Source organism: Molossus molossus, unplaced genomic scaffold, assembly GCF_014108415.1.
Source record: "Molossus molossus isolate mMolMol1 unplaced genomic scaffold, mMolMol1.p scaffold_m16_p_14, whole genome shotgun sequence".
NCBI classification, from domain to species: Eukaryota; Metazoa; Chordata; class Mammalia; order Chiroptera; family Molossidae; genus Molossus; species Molossus molossus.
This window is the reverse complement of record NW_023425349.1, coordinates 26,173,898-26,199,062: the sequence shown is the minus strand read 5'-3', so window position 1 is coordinate 26,199,062 and position 25,165 is coordinate 26,173,898. Positions and strand designations below refer to the sequence as shown.

At 47.2% G+C, this 25,165-nt stretch overlaps 1 protein-coding gene across 2 annotated transcripts in view; it reads right to left on the bottom strand.

Moving 5' to 3' along the window:
- The window catches only part of ABCA1 (ATP binding cassette subfamily A member 1), a 119,305-nt gene that overhangs the window by 45,717 nt on the left and 48,423 nt on the right, over window positions 1–25,165 (bottom strand). For both annotated transcript variants that reach the window (XM_036261650.1, XM_036261649.1), the window contains exons 6-13: window positions 21,076–21,197; window positions 18,912–19,088; window positions 13,111–13,203; window positions 7,998–8,238; window positions 6,129–6,268; window positions 5,681–5,797; window positions 1,552–1,749; window positions 334–539 (exon numbers count right to left, since the gene is read on the bottom strand). In XM_036261650.1, the coding sequence (XP_036117543.1) occupies window positions 334–539; window positions 1,552–1,749; window positions 5,681–5,797; window positions 6,129–6,268; window positions 7,998–8,238; window positions 13,111–13,203; window positions 18,912–19,088; window positions 21,076–21,197 (1,294 nt within the window). The remainder of the gene's footprint in view (window positions 1–333; window positions 540–1,551; window positions 1,750–5,680; window positions 5,798–6,128; window positions 6,269–7,997; window positions 8,239–13,110; window positions 13,204–18,911; window positions 19,089–21,075; window positions 21,198–25,165) is intronic.

Sequence of the window (25,165 nt, the reverse complement as noted above, 5' to 3'; positions counted from 1 at the left end):
GGTTGGGTTGTGTGGGTGGCAACCACTCGATGTGTCCCTTTCACATCGATGTTTCTATCTCTCTCTCTCCCTCCCACTGTATCTGAACAAAATATCAAAAAAAAAAAAAATGTCCTCGGGTGAGGATAAAAAAAAAAAAGAAAAAGATAATGATATTTTATTACTTGAAATAACTGTCTCCATCAGGAAATGTGGCTATTTCACCAAAATCGTGCCACCAGTTTGAGTCTCTAGCAAGTTAGCTGGTGAAATGAAGTACCCCTAGTCACCCTAGCTACTCTCGACCCCCCCCCCCCCACCGGCCGGCTGGGGTGATGGGATTCAGCTTCTTACCCATCTTTGATCTTGTTCGTCCTCTCCACATTGTCGATGTCCATCCGGATCTTGTACTTGACGTGATGGGGCAGCTCAGCACTGTCAGGGGTAATTCCGGTGAACACGATACCAGCCCAGAACTTCCTCTCATCCAGCAGCTCCATGGACTTGTTGATGAGCCAAACTTCTGTTGCTATTGGTTCCAGCTTGTTCAGGTTGACACACTGAAGGAAGAACAGCTGCCGTGAAAACGCTGGTGGCCAAACCAGCGAGCCGTGGCCAAGGCAGACCCCACCCTGAGCGGACGGGCTACCTGGGTGGCTTTTCATGCGACTCTACAAACCTTCCCTCAAGTCTTTTTCCAATATTCAACTGAAAATGGGTCTTTTTTTTTTTTCACTGAAATTTAGAGAGGAGTTACTTATACTGACGTTTGCGGTGGAAAGGAGGTTCATACAGAGACCGTGACTCCTTTTCCTCTTGGTTTTCCTAGCAATTCTGAGTCATTAACAATGAATCAAAAAAAATAAGCAGACAAAAAGAAAGAAACTTTCACTTGTCTCTACTAGGTAACATCATTTTTAAGACTAAATGTTTTAAAATGTAACCTGTGTGGTTACATTTCAGATGAATTTCCTAAATGATGCCTTAAGGGACTGCTTTGTTGCCCTTGGGTATTGGAAGATCAAAACACAAAAAAACCCAGAAGACAATGGATAGAAACACTCTTGAGTCAGACACATAAAAGCGAGAGTTAGGTGTGTTTATTTACTCATTCAATCATTCGGCTAACATCTACTGAGTGACTTTTGTACACCAAGTCCTGTGTTAGGTTTGAGGAATACTACTGTAAATAAGTCTGTACATTATCTCTAAACATTCCTCCAAGCTGATTTATTGCACCATCTCAGAGGGGGAAGAAAACATCATAAACTTTTCTTTCTTTTTTTTTTATCCTCACTTAAGGACATTTTTGCATTTATCTTCAGATAGAGTGGGAGGGAGAGAGGGAGGAAGAGAGAGAGAGAAACATCAATGGGAGAGAGACACACTGAGTGGCTGCCACCCACACAACCCCAACCAGGGCCGGGGACAAACTGCAACCGAGGTACGTGCCCTTACCAGGAACCAAACCTGAGACTCTCTGGTCCACGGGCCGATGCTCTAACTGCTGAACCAAACCAGCCAGGACAATACCACAGCCTTTTCTAAATGATGCACAGAACAGAGCCTCACCTCCATGAAGCGAGAAATGGTCTGGACCGCCCGGTTGGTCTCATTGAAAGCCTCCCTCCAGGTGTACGCAGAGCCGTTCGCTGACTGCACATCCTCCGGGTACTTGGCCAGAAAGGCCACGATATCTTCGGCTGTCCAATCTAAGCCGGCCAGTCGCTGTTTCCAGAAGCGGTCACTGCCTCTGCTGTTCAAGAGTGTCTGCCGTTTCAGTGGGAAATCACAAGCAGTAAGCACCCCACTCAGCCTTGATGAGCACATGACTTACAAACACCCTTCTCACACACTGTCTCCTGTTTTCTCTTTTCATCTTCACAGAAAACTGTGAGATAAATAACGTTGTCCCCATTTTGAAGATAAGAAGACTGGGTTTGAAAAATAAACAAGTATGATTTTAACCAAGGCTGAGTCATAATGCTGAGAGCCATGGAGCTGAGACTGTAGCCAGACCAGTCTGAACACAGAGTCCCTGGCTTCCCACCGTACCAAACAAGCCAGCTTCACAGTAGTAACTACATTAGCCACAGTAATCCTACTGAATTATTTATGTGCTTTAGCTCATCAACTCCATGAGGAAGGTATCTGTAATAGTTCCCATTTTACAGATGTGAAAACTGACATTCTGAGAGGCCAAGTCCCTAACATAAGGTCACACAGCTAATAAGTAGCAAAGCCACATACAAAATGGCTCTCTGATTCTACTGCCCCTTCCCACTGCATTATATTACCTTCCTCTCTTGAGACCCCGTCTGATGACTCCTCATAGAGACCCTAGCTCAAGACTGAAGAAAAACCCACTTTTGCTGTTTAGTTTGAGAGAATAATGCCGCTATTAAACCAAGTAAAATATAATCTTGCCCAACTGCAGGACGCATGGGTCCCAATGCAAAGGAGGCCTGTCTTCCATTTCTAGCTGGCAGGTCCCCCAGGTGGGTCAACATGGGAATAAAGGACAGCCCAGTCTGGTCCTCAACCCGTAAGCCCAGAGGGCCGGGACAGAGGCCTGCACTGACCTGCTGCCAAAGCAAGGGGTCAGCCTCACACTCGGCTCATGGAAAAGGAGAAGCAACTGCAACTCCTGTCGCAGCTTCAAGGGGACGATGAACCCTGGCTCTACCGAAACAGCATCTCCAAGGGGTCGAACACGGCTGCTCTAAATCAGCTCATTTCCACTACATAAGCTTCTCCCCCCATGTGGTTTCATATTTATTATTTTAATGGAAGCATAATGACTTCATAGATTATATATACTATAATTTCACTGATTATTCTCATACTGCTAAGCATTTAGCTTATTTCTAATTTCTCACAATAACAATTATTATAGCAGTAACATTTTCTGTCCTACAGCGACTTCCTTCTTTTACAATTATTTCTGTAGGATACATCCCTGAGGGGGTGGGGAACGGAGGTACACAAGGTAGCACATTTTTTATGGTTCTTGCCATTTTCATTCCAAATTGCTTTCCAATAGGGAATAAGAATTTATACTGTCATCAATAAGATGCCTATTTTTGTTATCACAAAAAGAAACAAAATTGCACCTCACAAAAGTTCACAGGGGTGTGGGTTAACAATCCTGAAATGAGCTTATCTGGAGACTTGAACTGAACGAGTAAGAGCTGAGTAAGACACGTGGTGTCTGGGGTGAGTCTTGCCCTGCCCAGGTGGCTTTTGGGCAATATGGCCAAGGAAGCAAGACCAGAGAGATGAGCCCAGTGAAATCCCTGATCACATGGCCATTCAAGGGTGCGTGAGGGGACCAGAGACCTAATTGCACCCTGAGGAGTGGTGGTAGCCAAGGAGAAAGCAAGGCCTTGAGATGAAGAAAGCAAAGAGCAGCTGACAGAGAACAGCTGAGTATCTGTGGGCTCCGTGATGCAACAGAGGTGATTCCAGACCTGTGGGCTGACGCGGTGGACACGGACTGAGCCCCAGCAGAAAGATAAGCGCTACCACAAAGTACAATGGTGGTTGCCCAGGGCTGGGGTGGGGGAGGCAGGGAGGTCAAAGCATACGGAGTTTCAGTTATGTAATCGGAGTTCAAAGGTACAGACTAGACTAACAATGCTCTGGTCTCTACTGGAGATTTACCAAGCAGTAACTATGTGAGAGCATGCATATGTTAACACGTGTGGTGATCGTTTTACAATGTATATGGATATCAAAACATCAAGTTGCTCACCTTAAATATATACAATTTTTACTTGTCAATTATACCTCAATAAAGCTGAAAGAAAGGGAGGAAGGGAAAGAGGGAGAAAGGAAGGAAGGGAAGGAGAGAGGGAAGGAGGGTGGGGGGGAGAAAGACAGAGACAGAGCAAAAGAAAGAAAAGAACTATCCCAACAGAAGCAGAAACCTCAGGCATCACCTCATGTGCCAGACTCCAGACGTGAGGCTGTAGGGGGTACAGCGCACTGAGAAAGCCTGAGGTGTGAGATAAACATTCCTTAACAGAGAATGCTAACTTCCACCCACAGGCTTGCAAGTGCCTAGTCTGTTTCCAGCCTAACAGCCCCCTGCTCCCCAGGCCCCGATGTCTGTCACCTACTGGACATCCCCACCATCCACCAGCTGGAAATCAAAAACTATCTGAACGCCTCACCTTTCACCTCCACAATCAAGGCGTCATCAGGCTCCCCCTTCTTGCCATGCCTTGGCCATCCACTTGGATGGCTTCCAGCCTAGTCTCTGCCTTTCATCGTCCCCTCTTTAATCCACCTGTCACTCAGAGTAACGTACCTACGTCTCCCCTTGCTTAAAACCCTTTCACGTTCCCTAGAGCTGAAAGTAACGGTCCCCCCAAACCACCTGCAACGCCTTTCTCCCCAGCCACAGCTCCTACATTTCTGCCACACGCCTGGGGTTCTCCCAGCACAATTCCTAACAAATGCCACAGCCATATTTACAAGGCTTTGTCCCAAAGAACGGGGAGCCTATGAGCTGCTGGCCCAAACTCTCCGTTTAAGAGTACGAAAGCATCTATCTGCTACAGATGCAAATTCATGGAATCCCTTCAAGCTCACGGAATCCTGAGCTGGGGAGGAGAGAAGTCCAGCTGGGAGAAATGCACATTCCAAGGAGAGGACCAGGGAGAAAGGCCCGAGATCACACCTAGGTCTAGTCACTGTCTATGGCTGGAGCACATGATCCCTCTACGGAGGAGACTGGAGCTCAACAGAGACCACACTTGAAGGGCATGAGCTGTTACCATGACTAGTCAGGAATGATTCAGTAAATCCAGAAAAATGACTCTTCATGTTTTTCCCACTCAAGTCCTTGGTTTTTCAAGGCCCCAATTTAAGAATTCTGCACATGTAATAGGACTAGTATGATGACGATGACTCCAGCTCTCGCCTCGGTGGAAGGCCCCAGGACAGTCCTAAGCCTGAGACCTCCCAGACAGACATCACCTCTAAGACCCAGCTGCCCCTCTGATCAATGAGGTGCCAAGACAGGAAACCTGGCAAAATCCATTCCTGCTTCTTAATGGCAGCAGAAACCAAAGGAAGAGTCCTCCCTCGCCGGCCTAATGACTCTCTGACTCAGCCTAAGGCCGGGATGATGCGATTAAACGGCACTCAGCTCAAGCAGAGGAGACATTCTGTTCTTGCTCCGACTCCTCTGCTTTTGAATCCAATTGTCTTAAGAGCACGAATCCCTTTCAAGTGATTTGGAAGTACTAAGTGCAATTAGCCTCCATGTGGTCACGACGGCTCCTTCGGAGCAGATATCTCAGACCAGTCTACGGGTCAGACCAGCCCTTCACTCCCACACCTATGTCCCAGACCTACCGAGACAGGGGAGGCTAAGCTGGCTCTAGAGCCAGACATGAAAGTTGTCAGGGTGCTGCAATCACTAAACTCTTGCTCCAAAACCAGCCCTCACTTGGTCACTTAGAAAACTGATTTTCGAGCACCAGACACAGTGGTGCTGCTGGGCATGAAACAGTGTCACCTGTGCGCCAATACCTGCCGCTCTACAACGTTGGCAACCCCGTGGCTTGAGCTCGGCGCAATATGTCTACCCTGGTTCAACGTAAAGCATCCTCATCTAAGCCACTTTGGGGAAAGTGACCAGAAACTCACCTCTCTCGCATCAAGCAGGCATAGTCATCAGAAGGACACTCACCCGGACAAGGTCCATTTCCGAGCTGCTCTCCATGAAGGTCCAGACCTTGGGGCTGAGCTCTTCCCACATGCCTTTTATATCATGAAACACAGCCAGTTCCTGGAAGGTCTTATTCACCTGGAGCCAGGAGGGGAGCCAGGGAGAGCAGGAATTAAAGAGGAGAGGCAGAGTCATGACAGATGCCGCTGCTCCCTGAGAAGATGCTCATCACAGCCCTCTTTCAGCCCTTCCCAACCCCAGGAAGTGCCTGTCTGCAGCTACAATTCCAATGCCCGAGGCTGGAGGGCTGGACCTCAGTAGTCAGCCCTGGCCTGGGTCAGACTCAAGGTTCTCACTCTTGGGACATCCCAGAACAGCCAGGAGTGTGCTCAATATCCTCCATCTGGAACTGCCTTTACTTCTTTGCCTGCAATGTTAGAGGATTCTGGAGAGAAACCCCTGGGCTTACCTCAGCCATCACCTGCCTTGTGGCTGGAGTGTCAGGTGTATACAGGATCTTCCCAACAAGCAGAGGCTTGAGCGCCTTCCATATGATGCGGGAAAGAGGACTGGATTCCAAACTCTTCATCATATCGTTGCAATAAGGACCTAGGAAGATGGAAGGCAAACATTCATGTGCATGGTCATATACTTGTGGGAACAGGGCTTTGGAGCCAGCGAGACAGTCCTAGGTTCAAATACCATCTCTACCACTTAAGAGCTATGTAATAAATAACTTCACCGGTCTGAGCCTCAGTTTGCCCCCTGTAAAGATAAAGTTAATAACATGTACTTGGCAGAGGTGGGGAAGGGTTGAGATATTATCTGTCGAGGCCTTAGGACAATGCTTGATAAGCAGTCAGAGCTTACTATAAACCAGATTATGGAACACTCACAATGGAGACGATCTGGAAAATGTTTTACTGTGCACCAGCCTGAGTATCACTGGATTCAAACTCTCATGCCTGCCCTCACCAGTTGGTTTTCATTGAAAGCAGAGGCCTAAACTCAGACTTTCATTTTCTAGCAAAAATCAAACAATTCCTTTTAATTAACAGGTCTCATCCCATGTATATGTAACAAATGTAACAAAAATCCTAAACTGAGAAATCCAAAGTTATAACAGACACAAGGGTCTGATTTTCCAGAAGGATTCCTGATTTTTAAAAAAATTTTATCCTGATTCTTTTAGATACCAAGTATCCTCTTCATGCTGCAAAGATAATGCAAGTGTGTGCGTGTATATTTTTTAAAGAGGATTTGCTCACAATTATACCTGTTGTGAAAATGAAGTTTCCCTTGGGTTGACTTGCAAAGCAAAGGAGCAGAGGAGACGGCATTTCAGAGCTGCCTGTGACGCCATCCCCTCTGGCTGGCGGGCAACCTGCGCTGTCTGGAGAGCTTTGCTCCAGAGAACAAGAAAAGGAGCTTGCGTTACAGTAATGCACAAAATGCTGCCTCCCTCGCTGTCTGAAAGACACACCTGCGGTTGGAAGTGGAGACAGGCTCGCTTGCACGGAGTTTTCAAGGAAAAGGATGCCATTGTCTAAAGCTGCAACACTGGCTCCTCGCTGCCATCAGGCACAGGGCACACATACCCACAAAGCTGCCCGGTGTGAGGAGCAGATATGGAGTTACACGGTTCTTTAACACTGCCTTGCAGCCAAGAACGGAACACAAACAACTGATCAAATGTTCAGGTCTGACGGTAGACACACACCATCATTAACAGGTATTTCAGAGGCTCTGTGGTTTACTGGAAAAAAGCACGGAGCCAAGAGGATCTGGGCTTAATCCTGGCTCTTGTGGGCTGGCTACGGTGTGGCTTTGAACAAGGCTGAGACCATAAAATGTAGAGTTAAATGAGTTTATTGTAAGGGTTAAATGAGATAACAAACAGAACGTGTAGGAAATGTTCCCTAAATGTTGACTTTTATGTTGTTATTATTATTACTGCTATTTTTAAGTTTTTATTATAAAGCATACCTCAAGGGGGAGGAGAGAAGAGAGTGAGGTGGGAGAAGAACCTTAATTAGTCTGAGAACGACTCCCCTACGTTCCCCCGGGAGACTGGCTTTCACTCATTCATTCATCTGATAAACACACTGTGTATCTGAGATGTGCCAGGCCCCATTTAAAGAAGTGGGAACAGGTACCTAAATCAGGAAAAGACACGCTCTTCTGGGTGCTCGGTCTAGAGAGCAAGCAGCAGACATATGAACATCCAAAGCTGCTACAGAGGATGAGGGTTAGCACAAGGGAGGAGGTAACGCAGGACTGCCTGAGTCTATATTTAAGTTGGGCTAAGGCCAGGGCTTCAGTTTGCACAGACACTCACTTGTAGAATTGTCATAGAAGGTGCCAGCATCCTCCTCAGTGCCATTGCCTCCAAAGAGGGCTTTGTAGTTGTTGTCCTCATACCAGTTGAGGGACTTGATCTTTAGGCCCCCACCCTCGGGATGGCCACAGACAATGCGGGAGACAGCCTGGTATATCTGGGTGGAGGATATGGAGTTGTTGACGTTGGTCAGAAACATCACCTCCTGCCGCATGTCGCTCCAGCTCCTCATGCTGAACAGCTGAGGTCCGGGGTCAGGAGGAAAAAGGGAGGGAAGAGGAGAAAAGGGTTGAGCAAGGGTTGGAGAAAAAAAGGAAAGAGAAAGAAACATCTTATTTTCTCGACCTCTCCAAAGCCACATCCCAGAACATATCTTGAATGACATCATCTCCTTGAAGCCTTGTGATGAGGTTGCCAGAACCACGCCACTCTGGCTGCAGTCTGGGAGCCAGCAGCATCAGCAGCATCTGGGGGGTCTGAGTGCAGATCTGACCTATCCATCTACAATTCAAATCTGCATTTTCACGAGATGCCAGGTGACACTTGGGCGCAGGGAAGATGCAGAAGCACAGTTTAGCAGTTAGTGGATCCCCTGGTAACGGGCTTTATTTCATTTCAATTCTCTTCTGGTTTATAGGAGAGAACGCTTTCTTCGAATAGCTGTGCGCTCATATACACACAAGGAACTGTTCACACCCTCAATCACCGACTCGTTTCTAAAGCTCCTCCAACTTCAGTGAGGAAACTGAGGAGCCCTCTGCCCCTTGGGAGAACAGCTAGTATGTGTGCTGTCCCCAGTTCAGCGCTGGGCAATGGAAAAAGCATAAGACGGGAGAGCCGAGCTATGTCTCTCATCAGCTTACAGCCTTACAAAAGCCACTCCTCCAAGGCCCGACTTATCATGGAGATGATGACAGAATGCGGAGGCAGGGAATAAATCACACGACATAGGAGAGGGGGCCTGTGCAGAACAGCCCCTGCGAGCCATGAGTCAGACGCTCCAGGCAGCCAGGGGCTGTGTCTAACACTCGACAAGCGCTTTGTCTCCCGTACGAATGTACTCCAGCACCTTGCGGAGTTCTTGGCCCAACTGCTCTTATAATTAAGTATTTATAGAGCACTTTGTATTTCCACACATTTCACAAGACATCATTAACACATCCCTCCACTCCCTGAACAGTCACTGTGTGTTCTCACCACCTGGCCGAGCGTGGAGGGTGGAGGGAGAGGCGGTGGGACCTGCGCAGGCCTTACAGAGGGCCTGGCGTGGGACCCACGTGCCGGTTTTGTCCCACAGAGCCTGCTGTGAGGAACGGGGTCCTGGGGCTGCAGATCCTGACTGCCTCCTGCCTCCAGAGGGGAACCAGGCACCGCAGGGGCGGGTCAGATGTCACAGGGAGGGAGCCTCTAACACATACCACGATAACACACATAGGTGGCCCGCTCTCCCTCCCTGTCCTTTCATAACCTGTATGAGGTGTATGGACAGGGAGGGAGACAGCCAGACCACCTTTCCTCTCGTGGGCTGTGGGTGGGTAGAAGAGCCTGGAGACTTTTAAATATCAGTGAGCAAAGCCACTGACTGCCTCCCACGGGCGGCCTACACCACCATCCCGCCATGCCCCAACCGAAAGAACAGATTCTTCCCCCATAGAACCAGCACCCCTTTGGACGGGGGCGCTGTAAATGCAGGGATTCCGGACTGGGGGCTCTCCCAGCACCTCTCTCAGGAGCAAACTCCTACTGTTCTTCTGCATCTCCGCTCACGCTCAGCACTTCCTCGGTGACACACTCCCAGCCCACGAGAGGCGGTGTCTGATAGTCTTCCGTGGACTGAACGAAAGGCTGGCTGACTTGCTGCCTTCTCAGTCCACTGCAATGTGCCCCACCAGGGTCTCTTCTCAGTGTAAGAGCCAGAATGTAAACAGTCTCATACTCCGGGCCACGTCATAAGCCCGCCCCCTGCTCCAGGCCCTCTGCTGGCTTCCCATCTCTCAGCAGAAACCAGCCTGCCCAGGCCTCCAGGGCACTCACCTCCTTCCCTGACCTCTCACCTCCTTCTCTGACCTCTCACTCCTTCCCTGACCTCTCACCTCCTTCCCTGACCTCTCACTCCTTCCCTGACCTCTCCCCTCCTTCCCTGACCTCTCCCCTCCTTCCCTGACCTCTCACTCCTTCCCTGACCTCTCACCTCCTTCTCTGACCTCTCACCTCCTTCCCTGACCTCTCACCTCCTTCTCTGACCTCTCACCTCCTTCCCTGACCTCTCACCTCCTTCTCTGACCTCTCACCTCCTTCCCTGACCTCTCACCTCCTTCTCTGACCTCTCACTTCACTTTGTTCTGGCTCTTCCCTGGTCTTTAAATACCTTCCTTCACCATGCCCTACATAAGTGTCCTCACATGTACAGCTGGAGTGCCCTTCCTTCTCCACTGACACTGCCATTTCCTGCGGCTTCAGCTGTCACCTCATCAGAGGACTTTCCTTTAAAACAACACTTCACCACGATCTCCTTCCCCTGCTTCCTTATCTTCCTTGCACATATCCCTGCTGCCCCTTACACACTGACCTGTCTACACCCCAGTGAGCCGCAGGAGAACAGGGACGTTACGTGTTCACTGCTGAGTCTCCACATCGAGCCATGCCAGGGACCCCGGAGGGGCTGGGGGTTCACAGATGCAGCTCCCCGCCCTGCCTCCCCAGTCTTATCAGGCACACCTTCCCTGTCACCTAGATGTGAGCGCACGTCAGCTTTGACGCAACTAGATCCACTCAACTGCCGAGTCCTGCTTATTTATATTTTCTTTCTTCGATGAATCTCCTTTCTATTTGATACCAGTTACCATCAGAGTTCATCAGACAAGTGGGCTAGAGCAGCAAGTGCATGGGCTTTGGAATCCAACAGTCCTGGGTTCAAATCCCAGTTCTGCCAATTAGGTGATGGTGGGCACGTTGTCTTACTTTTCTGAGCCTGTCATCTGTAAAATGGGCACAACGAGACCCATTCATACTTATCACATGGATTATCCAGGAAAACTGGGTGAAACTGTATGAACCAGGGGAGCTCGTCAGAAAACGCTAGCTCCCTTTTCCTTTGAGGGTTACGTTCTCATCAAGACAACCAACTTTCTCTCTAAACACTGAACAGATAAACAAGTGAATTAATTTATCTATTTATCTTCTCCCACGTGTCCCAGAGAAACAGCAAGTTAGACAATGAGTGAACTTGTGGCCAGAGTGACGGGAAGGTTTTACGCTGAGAGGAGCAGGTGGCCCTGCTCACCCTGGACCAGGGAGCAAGCAGTCCACGCAGAAGCAGCTGCCAAGAAAAATGTATATCGCTCAGTGGGAGAGTTTCCGCCACATCAGCAGTGGGAACATCACATGCTTTTCATTACTTTTTTTCCTACCCCAGACTACAGGCAGGCCAGTGATGTAAGAGGAAACAGCTGTACCCAGACCCTGCGCGCAGGGGCCGCCTCCCATGTTGCGGTCCCTGCCCTGCTTTCTCTAGGGCTGGGAGGGGACCTGAACGAGTAGTTGGTTCAGGGCACCTCAGTGTCAACTAACAGGACCCTAGAGAAATGGCTATGGACTTGCAGGTCAGTTCTGAGTCTCTTTCTGCCTCCTGGAAGAAGCCCAGGTGAGCCAGCTTCTCCTCTTACAGAAAGGTCTCCAGCATCCATAACTGAAGTAACAAATGGCAGCTAGAAAAGGCTTCTTTTCCTGAAAGGGGCCCGAACACCAAGCCTCTTCAGTCAGACACACATGAGCATAACTAAAAAAAGAAAAATGGAGAACCGAAAACAATATACTAAAGTGCCGACTCGGTAACCTTGCTGTTTTCTGTATCTTCCAAACATTCTGTATTTTCTACAATGGATATGCAATACTTTCATTCCCAGAAACAAAGTAAATTTTGATATTTGAGAAAAAAATGATACAAACACCACAATATAGTTAGAGAAGCAACTCAAAATAAGGCCGGACCAAGTCTGAGAAAATTTCCCCACAAATCAGTCCTATCCAATGTGCATACATTGGGGCCTGCCTTCTCCTGACCCCTGCCCACTGGCTCGGCTCCTGACCCCTGCCCACTGGCTCGGCTCCTGACCCCTGCCCACTGGCTCGGCTCCTGACCCCTGCCCACTGGCTCGGCTCCTGACACACTGGCTGCAGACAGTCCCCCCTGTCCAAGTCTAACCTGAAACCAGACTGGGGGTCAGAAAGGGGAAGCATACTGGGAGGCAAAGGAAAGGTGACCTGCTTTTGTGAGTACCTGCAGGCCCTTGACCCTACGACAAGGGTTATTCCGATGTGTTTGTCAACATGGGGGCCTGAACGGCCAACTCCACTTACTGTTCGTCAAGAGACCACGTTCCCACCGTGGAACCCCAGAGGCCAGATGTCTGCAGGGGAAAGATCTGAACTAGGGGTGCCCACGTTATGCCCTTTAGTAGCAAACAAAAGTCTTGGTAAAAGATTCTCTGGCCCTGCCCTGGCCGGTTTGGCTCAGCGGTTAGAGCGTCGGCCTGCGGTCCGGAGAGACCCGGGTTCGGTACCCGCTAAGGGCACGTACTTCGGTTGCAGTTTGTCCCCGGCCCTGGTTGGTCGTGCGGGTAGCAGCCACTCGATGTGTCTCTTCACATCGATGTTTCTCTCTCTCTCTCTCCCTCCAACTCTATCTGTACAAAAAATGGAAAAAATATCCTCGGGTGAGGATAAAAAAAAAAAAAAAGATTCTCTGGCCCTGCAACTGAGGAAGAAACATGGAGAAGTTGCTGGTAGGACAAATGCAGCGCATGGTAGGGAGGGGGACCCTCTTTCCAAATGAGTTATTAGCCAGGGACGGGAATAAAAGTGGAAGTTCTAGACTAGTCATTGGGCCTTTAGCCCCTCACTGATTAGCTCTGATAATATCTATAAATCTGTTTCTTCATCTCTAAAGTAAGGAGACAAAACTACATCATTTTAAAGATCATTGATGCTTCTAACATTGATTGTACATTTCATGTGATATTCAAATCAAAAGAACCCTGTTAGTCAAACGTAGAGTCAAAAAAAAGGGTCAATGGATGGTCTGCCTGCTGGTGCTGGAAAAAGCACAACTTACCTCGTGGGCCAGGGTCCCGAGACTATCCAGCAACATCTTTGTGCCTTCAGCCAGCTCCTTGTTCAGGAAGGGAGATATAGAGTCTAGTTCTGTCTGGAATGAGAAAAAAAAAATACCTTGTTTTTAAACACAAATGTAAACCTGAAATCTCTATTGAAAATAAACAAGTTAATTAAAACCATTCACAATCTTGAGTTTAAAATACAAGAAACCCTCTCCTAACCAAAAAAGGACAGTAAAATTATTCTAACTCTATGTTTGCAGGTTGTTTGTTTCAGATAAGAATTATTAGGTCTGCCCTGGCCAGTTTGGCTCAGCAGTTAGAGCATCAGTCCGCAGACCAATGAGTCTTGGGTTCGATTCCGGTCAAGGGCATGTACCTCGGTTGCGGTTAGTCGCCGACCCTGGTCAGGTCATGCGGGAGGCAACCAGTCAATGTGGCTCTATCACATCGATGTTTCTCTCTGTCTCTCTGTCTCTCTGTCTCTCTGTCTCTCTCTCTCTCTCCCTCCCTCCCACTCTATCTGATGATAAATAGAAAAATATCCTCAGGTGAGGAATAAAAAAAAAAAAAATTACTAGTTCTTCGACAAATGCTTTCAAATGGTGTAGAAATACATATTTTAAAAACTAGTTGACAGGTAATGGATAAAAATATCTCAGGGGCAGGGGGATCCCAACTGCAACACTGACCACAAATTCCCAACTCTGCATACAGTCCTGCAAGATGGGGACATGGGAGTGGCCTTGAAAACCAAGTTTGTGATGGCTCAACAACAAGGGAAAAACATCAAGTTCGAAGCTACCAAAGCCTGCGGAAAGGGAGCTCTCTTTCACGCCGCTCAACTCAGCACTGTTCCCAACGCTGGAAGTTCGATCCGGAACACGCATGCCTGGTTTTAGTCACATCCTTATATTTATTCATTCATATATTTAATTGCTGTTCTATGCCACCTCGCTACACAGTAAATATAAGAAAATAATTAATCAGGCCCGAGGGAAACCACATTAAGGGCAGGCGCCTACGGCAGAGGGACAGTGGTGCGCAGCCTGTGCGGCCAGAACCGTGACGGCCGAGGAGACTCACATGTGGTTCCGAGTTCTCAGATTTCCAGAGAGAGAGAGACTCGGGGTCAGTTTCACCATTCTTATCTGTCAAATGGGGAAATAAAGGTCTTCAGGGAAAACCCATCTTCCCTTCCTGCTTCTTTGGGCATCGCTTTATTCAGGATCAGACCCCTCGGATACCTAGAGAAGGCTAGGCTGTTTTGGGTGTTTGTCTTACATCAGAGCCTGCTGTGAAATTATGACTCAGACGGCAAGGAAAATGGCTGAAAGTGGATGGACTTCACTATTATCTCTGAGAAACAGCACCCTGTGTTGTTTTCCTTTAAAAAGTATTTCAACCTACCACCAAGATCATTCTACCCAACAAAGCCATCATTTAGAATCGAAGAACATATAAAGAGCTTCCCAGACAAGAAAAAGCTAAAAGAGTTCATCACCACCTAACCCTGACCAGGAATCGAACCAGTGACCTCTCGGTGCATGGCATGGTGCTCAACCAACTGAGCCGTACCAGTCAGGGCCATACATTTTTCTTTTTAATTCAATGAAAGATAAAAGGCGGGGGGTGGGGGAGGACAGGAGGGAGAGTAGGCAGGAATGAAGGAAAGACAAAGAACGTAAGCTGGCTTGAGTACATATCAGATCTGAACGACGTAGCTTCCTTGAATAACGTTAACCCCAGGAAGCATGCCTTGAAACTAGGTCACGAAGTGAATTCTGAGGACCATGTGCCTGCCCTACTATTAACTGTGGTCTCTTGCTCATACTTGCTTGACAAAGGCCAGCAAAGCTTGCCAAATCATTTTTCCAAAGAGCTCCAGTAAATAATTCAGCTTGGAATTACTACTATTATTTTTCCTAACCAAAAACATTCCCTTGGCTATGAACTCATAGAGGTCCCTACTGACCACTGGAGGCCAGTGATTTTCTTGTATGAAGTAAGGAAGGGGGTGGAGGGCAGGGGAATAAAACCTTTAGTGAAGGACTGTACATTCTGTGTTGCGCTAACAGGAATTTATGTATTATTCAATATTTTTAGATCATAACTAAATACTGTACTATCATATATTATAATGTCATTATAATACTGCAAAATCACAAATGCTTGTTGTATTACTCAAAAGCTCCCATGCACTTTCTGTAAAACGTGTTACAACACAGTAACATTTCCTAAAAGCATGGCATCGGTGGTGCTATCCCCAGAATGACAAAGGCCATTGTGCCCCATCCTCTCTGGGCCTAACAGATAACTATTGTTTTCCTTCTTTCCTCACTAGCTTAACAGCTAAATTGTAAAAGACTGAAAATTTAAAAGGCAGTTTTGGCTTTCATTTCTGAGCTGATGTTTTATTTCAACTCAGTGTTTGGCATAGCTCCTGGCACATAATAACCGGACACCCAGTAAATGTTAGTGGAAGAAAAATCAGAAGAAAGGGAGAAGCACATTAGGAGGGCCAGATGGAGCGGTGAGTCCTGCTTCAAAGGTCATTCGAATTCACAGATTTACTCTGTTTTGTATTCACCTCATCAAATCATTCACCCTCTAGAGTCTTTGGGTGGTTCCCCTTGCTTTAAAGATGGGGCCCTATAGCCTACTCATGGTCAGCCACAGTGTCATGTCTAATATTCCCTCCCCCATCAAACTCCCCATAGCTACATCCACTCCACTGAGCTACTCAGTCATGTGCAGTTCCCCTCAACGCCACCTTCTCGTCCCCTACCCCCACCCCACCCCCAGCCATGCAGAGGCCATATCCTTGACTTGGAACTTTCTTCTCCTGTTCTTTACCTGGCTAAACTCTATTGTTTGGTTCCAACTTAGAGGATGCTTCTCTCCTAGTCCTCAAAGACGAGGTTAAGGGGCCCAGCAGGGCCTGCACAGCACTTGCCAGAGGGGCTATCATCCTGCATAGCATCTGCTCCTTGCTTGGCCTGTCCCATCTACTCCCCCACCAGCAGAGAAGCGCAGAGAAACTTGTATCTTGCTCATCCCTGCCTCCCTAGCCCAGTCCATGGCACAGATCAAGGTTCAAGAAATATTTACTGACTGAATGAATGAGTTTGTTTATAGATGATCACTATACAAAATGAAGACTGGGAGGGATTACTACCATGTATCAGAAGTCACAGTCAATTAGAAATAAAAGACATAACATCTTTGAAATGAAAATGTAACTGAAAACTCGCTTCAATTTACAAAAGTCGCACCTACATAGAAAATTTTCAGGGACTCTACTATGCAATAAAGTGAAATGTGAATGTATTTTCAACATGATGCACAATTTTGTTTTCTTCCTGACAATGTGTGTTATCATGTGATTATTGGGACATTTCAAACTTCCCCCAAACACTCCCATAAAGTAGACTAAAATAAACTACATACTGGCATCAATGACTGTCCCCACCCAGAAGCAATCACTGTCACTTCCCAATGATTTCCATGAAAATAAAGTTTTCCTTTGAGGAATGTTTTTAGTCAAAATAGGGAATTATAAAACTCATGTCTATAGGTAATGGATAAAATACTAATCTTTTAAAAATAATTCAACAATTTAAATATTAACTTTTAAACTTGATATGTTTAATGTATTAAAATACCCCCCCTTGTTTTTTTGCTATTTCTAAATACAATTAAATATACCTACTACCACACAGCTCAAGACCAAAAATCAAACCTCTGTCTTAGAAATGGCAGTATTTTTCAAAGCAGAAATAATATAATCGAAACAAAAATGTACAGATGGAGTTGAGTAGCCATATTAACACGCTGCTAAATTCACTAAAAATGTCTCCCCAGTTCTCTGCTCCCTTTTCCCATGGGAATTAGGTGAGCACCGAGTCTGAGGGTAAATCCAGGAGACATGTCATCCTACCATTGGCCAAATGGCGAGGCTTGCAATTGCCTGTCGAGGGAAAGCAAGTGTTGTAAACAGGTGGGCAGTAAACTCAAACAAAGCCAAACAAAACCTGATACTTCACACAAATGTCTGAATTTCAGGAGGAAGAAGAGGAAAAGCAAGTGTTTTCTCCTGCAAAAGAACCCACACACATACTTTAAGGGCTGCATGTGACAAGTAGAAGTATCTAGCCCTCAAAAGCCACAAGCCAAGCCCCATCTGTGTTCTGAGTCCTTGTCTAAGAGTCAAGAAGGCAGCAAACAAAGACCCTTCAAGACAAGGATGACTTTGTTGACCTCTTCTCCATCTGCTCCTTCGGTCTATAGACAGCCCAGCTGTGAGGTCACTGGTCTTCCGGGGACCTCAAGGCACCACTCACTGCACCTCCTTTGTCCCATGAACTGAGTTCCGCCTTTGCAAGAACGGGCTTCATGAATCAGGAAACACACAAAGAGAACTCTCTGTTCCACAGAAACAGGACTTTCCCTCTCAGGGTGAAGGTACCCTCAGAGGTCAAGACAACCCATCACGTGGATGCGCTATCCAAGCATTACTGAAATGGAGGTAACCCTGTGCACCTACCCTTCCTAACTCAAGACTCAGACTCTGTTTCCTCACCTCAAGGGCCAGACACCAACTTCACGTCACTGACACAACGGGGAGAGGCCCAGCCTAGCTAACCCCACATCCTTTTCACCATGGCTCCCAGAGTCCTGTGTTGGCAAAGGCAGTTGTCAGGGAAATGTTGGCTGGAGGTCATCCGTGAAAATGGGCAGCCCCTACTCTACAGACCCAGTACCTGTGAGAAATTCTTCAGGCTACCGATCTCAACCTCAAAATTGGAATTATCTGGGTGGGTCCAATCTAGTCACATGAGCCCTTAAAAGCAGTGAACTTTCTCTGGCTAGAGGCAGAGAGATGTGGCAGAAGACGTCAGAGATTTTTAGCACCCCTGGGAGGACCCATCTCTCTATAAAGAAATTATATGACACAAAGTCCCAGAGGCTTCCAATTTCTTTTTATTGTAATGAGGAACATCTCTTTCCAAGCACATCGTTCTTCCAGAACCCTTCCCCTGGTTTTAAGAGAACCTACTGACAATCAGAGCACCAACTGGTGAGTAAAAACCCAGAACACTGGATGTTAAATGATGTTGCTGGAGACACAGTTCACCAGAGCGCTCCCAAAGCTCCCAAACTGCCCCTGTTCTGGAACCATATACAACAGTCCAATGACCAAAAGGATCAGGTTCATCCCCATTCTTTGACAGAACATGAACATGCATTCATGGACTGCTTCTCTGAACTACTGACTTCAAGACTAATCATATTTGTTGGCAATTTTCTTTTGTATATGCAATTTTGTCATTGGTCAAGCTAATTATTGAGTGTGCTTCCCTCCAATTCCAAGGTTTTCACACTGTGATAGCTCACAGTGTCTCCTTTCTGATGGGCTTTTTAAAATGAATAAATATCTATCTTTCCATCAATGGTTTTGAGACTTTTTCTTTCTAATCTGGATAACTCTTTTTTTCTAATGAACTCTTATAATCTCAAATTACAATTTAAAAAAACAAAAAACAGTTCTTCACTGATTGAAACAGGGACCTGGGGCTTAGACTCAGAGCCACACCCAACTCATTCATCCTCCACTTACCCTTTGGGAGACAGCCCAAACATTTCAAAGAACAGTTAGAATACCACTGAGCTAAATTACATCTCAAACTCCCAGCCAGCTCTGTGTTTCTACAAAAACAAAGTCACGTTGTCCAAGGAAAAACTTCACATTCCAAAAGAATGAGTGCGTGAAGCCTGTCCGCGCAGCACGCCTACTCACCAGGATCGGCTTCAGAATGTCCATGTTGGAACGAAACACTTGCTCTGTGGCATCCAGTTTTTCCCCTGGCAGGCTGCAAAGCCTGGAAACTTCTTGGTCACCAAATCGGATCACCTCTTCTAACTTTGATCCACTGCACAGATTAGTCAAATGTAACTGGTAGCCTTGCAAAAATACCTGGAAGCATTCCATGCAAAGAGAGACAAGCAAAACTGGGTTACAAAGATGGGAAGCTGGGTCCTTACAGCCTTTTGGGGACTTCACCTGAGTATGGCTTTGAAGAATGGCCACCACTGCGGTCGCCCAATGCATCGGGTCTCTATAATGACCTTCGGAGTGCGTCAAGACACAATCCGAAAGGACACCGAAAACCTGGGTGCTGTGTCTGACTCATTGTCTCCCACTCTCTTGTCCTTGACAAGGGAAATGCTGAGTCCAACTCTTTTCTCAAAAGTGGGACACATGATTCAGGGACTAGGAATCTGGAGTGTGAACTCCTGAAACCAGTTTTCTTTGAGAAAAAAACATTCTCATTATCGTAGAACTTATATGTTCATCTGGGGTTGGACTGAATCACAGGAGTAAAACCATGCATTCTATTTATTTGTGCATGTAGATAATTAACTGATGCAAAGAACTATTCAAGCAATTTCAAAATTTGGAACTCTTCATTGTACTGGCCCCAGAGCAGAGTACCAGCAAGCCAAGCTTCTCATCTACTGAGGCCAATTCTAGATCATTCTTATCTATTCATCATAGCAGACCCCTAGAAAGCCTCTGCTTGGCCACATTTGGTTTGTTTAATTGGCTTAACTTGGTGTGAATAAACTGAGCTTCTGGTATGGTCCTTCTGTCCATTAGACAGCAAGTTCAATAAGACCAAGGGCTTGCTTTCCCTATTCATTTTTGTGGAATAATGAGTAGATGGTGCAGACTCTTTATTACTCCATTACTACCTCCCCCATTAGTGTAAATTAGTGCAGCTCAACCTGCCTGTGGTACAACCTACTGTGAGCGATGAACCTCAGGCTTCACAAGACCCATGCAGCTTCCTAACACTGCAGAGCACTTGGCCTGCGTCGGTTCCCATGAAGTTTTCACCTACTGCCGGATACTCAGGTGCACTTCAGTTTGACTCCTTCTCTAACTGTCCTCGCTTTCAGGCTGTCCGCTTACCTTTAGTATCTGTGTTTACGAGCACTGACTACATAGAGAATGTGGTCACTACTCAACGACCACCTCCACGCTTAGGATACCCTTCATTTTAATCTGATGAGACGTGACAGATATGAAATTGGCAGGAGGCGATGGAAAACATGCTAAATGCAACTATTTTCATACTCCTGCTCCGGTTGGCCCACCTCCCGACCACACAATTGCTAAACACAAGGCATATTTTCCTAGTTTCACAAGGGCAAACGGTAAGCACATTTTTCCAATTTTAAAAGTTCTAGAGCATGCACGGCAGAGATCTTATTTGCAGGCACAGACATTTCCACGACTTCTGCTTATTGTAAAGGCAGGCTTATATGTAGACATGAGACAGGTTGAGAAAGCAGCTTCCCCTTCTGCCAGAGAATAAACACGAAAGCCCGTCTGAAAACCAGGAGCCATGCGAGCTGGGTCTACTACCCGCTCCGTGGGAGCTGAATACCTAACGATGCCCGAGAAAGCTTTCTAAGAATGTAAGGCTAAAAATCTATATAAACACAAATATCACTTCCTGTTATATTAATTAAGAGGGGAAAAAACAAAAAACATTTTCTCCTTATATATCTTTCTTTAGTATTAAGTCTTCTTATGTCTGCTCCAGATCAATAATCCTCAACCCTGCTTCCTGTCTCAGAACTGTGAAGTTTGAATGAAAATGCTTAATTCATTTTAACTTCGATCTATCCCCATTTTAGGAGGAAGTTAGCAACAAATGCCAGTTGACAGGCAGGAAATTAGTTTTATTTCAACCAGCTGGCCCAGGATGGCAGGTTGCACATTCCGCTGAATGGCTTGGCAAAGCCAGCCTGAGCAGGGAAGTAAACCTGGGTGACGGGCAGCTCACAGCCTCCCTCGGTGCCACCACGCAGACAGGGGTTTACTCATTTCTTTCTGGGCGCTCTTGAACAGTGGCAGCCATCGGCCCCCCGAGGAAGCTGCAGGTGGCACTTACCTGGCGAAGGCTAACCTCGGCCCCTAGCATTTTGTCCACAGTGGGCCTTGGCAGAGAGAGGTTGTGTTGCAGGAATCCAGAGAAGGTTTCATTGTCCACCAGGAAATCCCGAAGCGTCAAACCTGCCGAGAAATAGCATTTTGTTTTCACTGAATAAGTAACTTAAAAAAAAAAAAAAAAAAAAGTCAGCATAATGGGGCGAGTAGAGAAAAATATTGTAACATTGATTGCCTCGCTTTAAACCGATCGACAACCACGGGCTTCTGGCTGACGCACACAGAGGTTCGGGAGCTTTGCCGTTTCGGGAGGAACACGAAGGGTGTGAAGACGTAGAGAGCCACGCTCTGCACGCGCCCCCAGACTCAGCCGTGTGCTCACACACAGCTCCCCTTGCTTTTCAAGTTGAAGGACAAACCTCTGAAATGACCTCTCCCATCCCGCCTGAGGTGTATGACACTAACCCACGGCTCCTCCCCACGGCCACCTCAAGTAGCTGAAACCAGAGATATGCCAGTCTCGTTCCCACAAGCCTTATTAAGAACAGTGTTCTCAGGCTTGAGTGAGCATCGGAATCACCTGCAGGGCCTGTTGTAAAGCTTGCTGTTCCCATCCCCAGAGTTTCTGGTTCAGGGGGCCTGGGAGGAGGCTGGAGAATGTGCATTTCTAACAAGCTTCCAGGTGATGCTGACTGATGTTGTGGGCCCAGGGCCCCCACCTTGAGCACCACTGGGGTAGAGCATCACGCATATCCAACCACTTCCACAGGCATGGTCTCATTTCAACTCCAAACACAGAACACATGATACGGAGCTCCAAAACCAGGTCTGCAGTGCTTCAAAAAAACACGTAGTATATAGTTTTTAAATCACCTGTATTAATGACTGGATTGCTGCAGAGTTTCATACAGAACCCCTTTACAAAATAAGATCTCATTTAGAAAAGGCTCCGATCCAGTGCAGTGAAGCAGAAAATGCACTAGCCAGAAACGCAGAATTTTAGTCCCCAGGGTTAGAGGCTGTGCAAACGGTGTCACCCGGGCATTTCGTATCATCTTCCTGAACCTCAGCTTCTTCGTCTCCAAACTAACGCTCTGACCAGATGCTTGGCAGCCCCCTCACTCTAAACGGCCATCGTTTTCCTGCCCTATTTCATTGTACTGTCTACTTCCCCTTCTGCTCCCCTCTCTTAATGACCCAACTTCTTCCAATACAGAGAAACCGGCTAATCATGGGCATGCAGCCGGGCAGTCATCATCTGCAGATTGCAGCCCATGGGCCCAGGCATCACCGACTTCCAGGGTGTTCTGTCCCCTACGGCAGGGGTAAACAGGAAGGACTGTAGGAAATCGGGTGGCTTTGACTGAGGCCTGGCATGGAAAGCCAGACACGGAGCACGTGGAACAGAGGGAAAACCACCACACTGGGGGGTCAGACCTCTCTGACCCTGCACAGAACAGAATACACACGTGAGTGGACTCCCACTGACTAGGTGGGACAAGTTCCTCCCGAGTGTGAAAAGCCAGAGCAGCACGTGGACAGTATGCAAGGGAACTCCAGAACAGCCTCCTCCCTCCCGAGCAGGGCGGCTCAAGTGTGGGAGGCCGACCCCGGCGGCACCCGCAGCGCCTCTAGGTCACGAGCAGCACTCTGCAGACCCACGAGGGTGCTCAGTGCGTTTATAAGATTCTTCTGCTATATCAACAGGCTCCGAGGATGAGAACAGCTGGATGTGATCAAACTCCAACCACCTCTCAGCGAATGCCCTGGATGAGACATGAGAACCAAGAAGCTGATGACCCCGTCAAGGACCAGGGCCGTGCGCGTGCAAAGGTAGTGAGGTCACTGGGTGGGGAAGCAGCAAGGAGGCCAAAGACTCCCGGCTACAGAGAACGAGCAGCCGGTCACATGGACACTGCACATGTGCACACTCAGAGTCATACACCACCAGCAGCTGCAGCCAGCATGGACACAAACAGGCAACATGGTATGGTTCTCAACCTTGGTTCCCAGTTGACTCCCTTAGGGAGCTTCACAAAAGTCCCAGTGCCGAAGCCACACTCCCCCTGCCACTCCTCAGAACTGGGGCTAAGACCCAGGCATCAGAATTCTATAAAACTCCCCAGGTGAGTCTGGACAAGTTTGAGAAACAATAGTATGCTAGAAAGATCAGGGGTAGGGGACCAGAAAACCCTAAATTTGATGCTGGATTCCACTGTTTATTACCAGTGTGGCTTTGAGAAATTCACTTTGCTTTCCTGAGCATAAGTTTTCTTACCTAAGAGGTAAGGACAACAGCATTCATCCTTCAAAGATACGAGAATTCGAGATATTCCTATGTAAAGTCCAAATAGTGGGCAACTGGCACCTGGCAGGTGCTTAATAAATGGTTATGTGTGATTTTGAAAAGGGTTTCTTCCACTCAGCTTTGCCAATGCGCCACTATGCAGTACAGAGAAAAGGTAAGAACACGGACCTGCCCTCTAGGAACTCCCAAGGCTAATAAGGGAAATGAAGAGGCAAATCAATAAAGCAGGAGGGGGAATGAGAAAACCAGTTCATGGAAGCATTTGACCAGGACGAGTTTTATCTGCAAGTGTTTCATGGTGGAGGCAGGCTGAAGCCGAATTCTGGAAAAGGACAGACAGCCAACATTCTTGGAGGCTGTGGCTGGTGAGAAGAGGAAGGCCTCTCATGATGGCAGGAAAATGAGTGGAGAAGCTAAGACTATAAAGCCAGGTGTCTGAAGCAGCCCTTCTCCTTTTGGCCTAGCTGACTTCTATCCCTTCTTTATGACTTGGGCCATGATTCACCTCCTCCAGGAAGCCTGCCCTGACTTCCCCACCCACAAGCTGGGTTAAGTGGCCTTCCTCTGTGGTCTGATCGCATCCCGTTTCCCTTGAGCACTGCACCGATCAACGTGCAGTTCCCTGAGCACACACCTTTCTCCCCAGAGGAGTGCCTTGAGGGCCAGGGCTTTGTAACTGGAGTGACACAGTGCCTGGCACCAAGGAGGCACTCAGGAAACAGTGATGTGTGAAGGAATGAATGAAAACATAGGGTGAATTAACCAATGAACTCCGATGATCTGGAAAATGGCCAATTATGGAGAAGTAAATTCACCTTGCAGTGGGTAGGGAAGAGTGGAACAGGACATGAATGTAAAACAAAGCAAATCAAGATAGCATTCAGGTTTCTCTGAGCCCACTCTGCTGTATCAGCCCAGGTCAAGAAGACAGTAGGTGAGTGGAAGCAGGAAGCAGGAGTAGGGTAGCGTCAACAGAACAAATGGGAATAACAACAGCATCTACCTCACTGAGCTGAGCGGGGGGTTAAATGAGAACATGTAGCTAAAGTCCCAACAAAATGCCAGACACTGAGAAAGGTACTCAATAAAGATGGCTACTATCATGACTTTTGGGAACGATTTCTGGTTTCATTAGCCTCAGAGTGTGTGTGTGTGTGTGTGTGTGTGTGTGTGTGTGTGATGTATTTGCCTGGTTGAATTCCTGAGTTGGACAGAATTATTGAATTCTTTCTGCTGATACAGTTTATAAGATGAAAAGGTTGAAGTTAACTGATTTGTCTATTCAGAACTTTATAGAAGAATAAATCTAGCATTTTACAGAGAATCAATGGGAAAGATCACGTCTACAAGGTCACTACGAGGATGAGTGCAGGTTGAAGATGACTGAAAAGAAAGACTAGTGATTAGAGAGTCAAGACAGGGAACACTTAGTGGGAAGGACAGTCACTTCGTCCTTTAACTTTGCCCAAGTGAGCTGACACGACCTGTTTTCTTCCTGTGAAATGTGGGATGAGACTATCCGGGGGGTCTTCTCACCGATGGTAGTCAAAGGTGCACTTGGGGCGAAATGCAATCAGCACAGGACACGTCAGAAGATCTGAATTCCAGTCCTAGCTCTGCGGTTCCTTGACTGTGTGACCATGAACCTCACTTCGCCCCTCTTCTTAATCTCTCTGGACCTCAGTTTCCTTAATCACAAAAGGGGTCTATTCACACACACAGGCTGTTGTGAAAACCAAGATCAAGGATTTGAAAGTAGTTCTTCACACGGAAAGCACTAATGAGC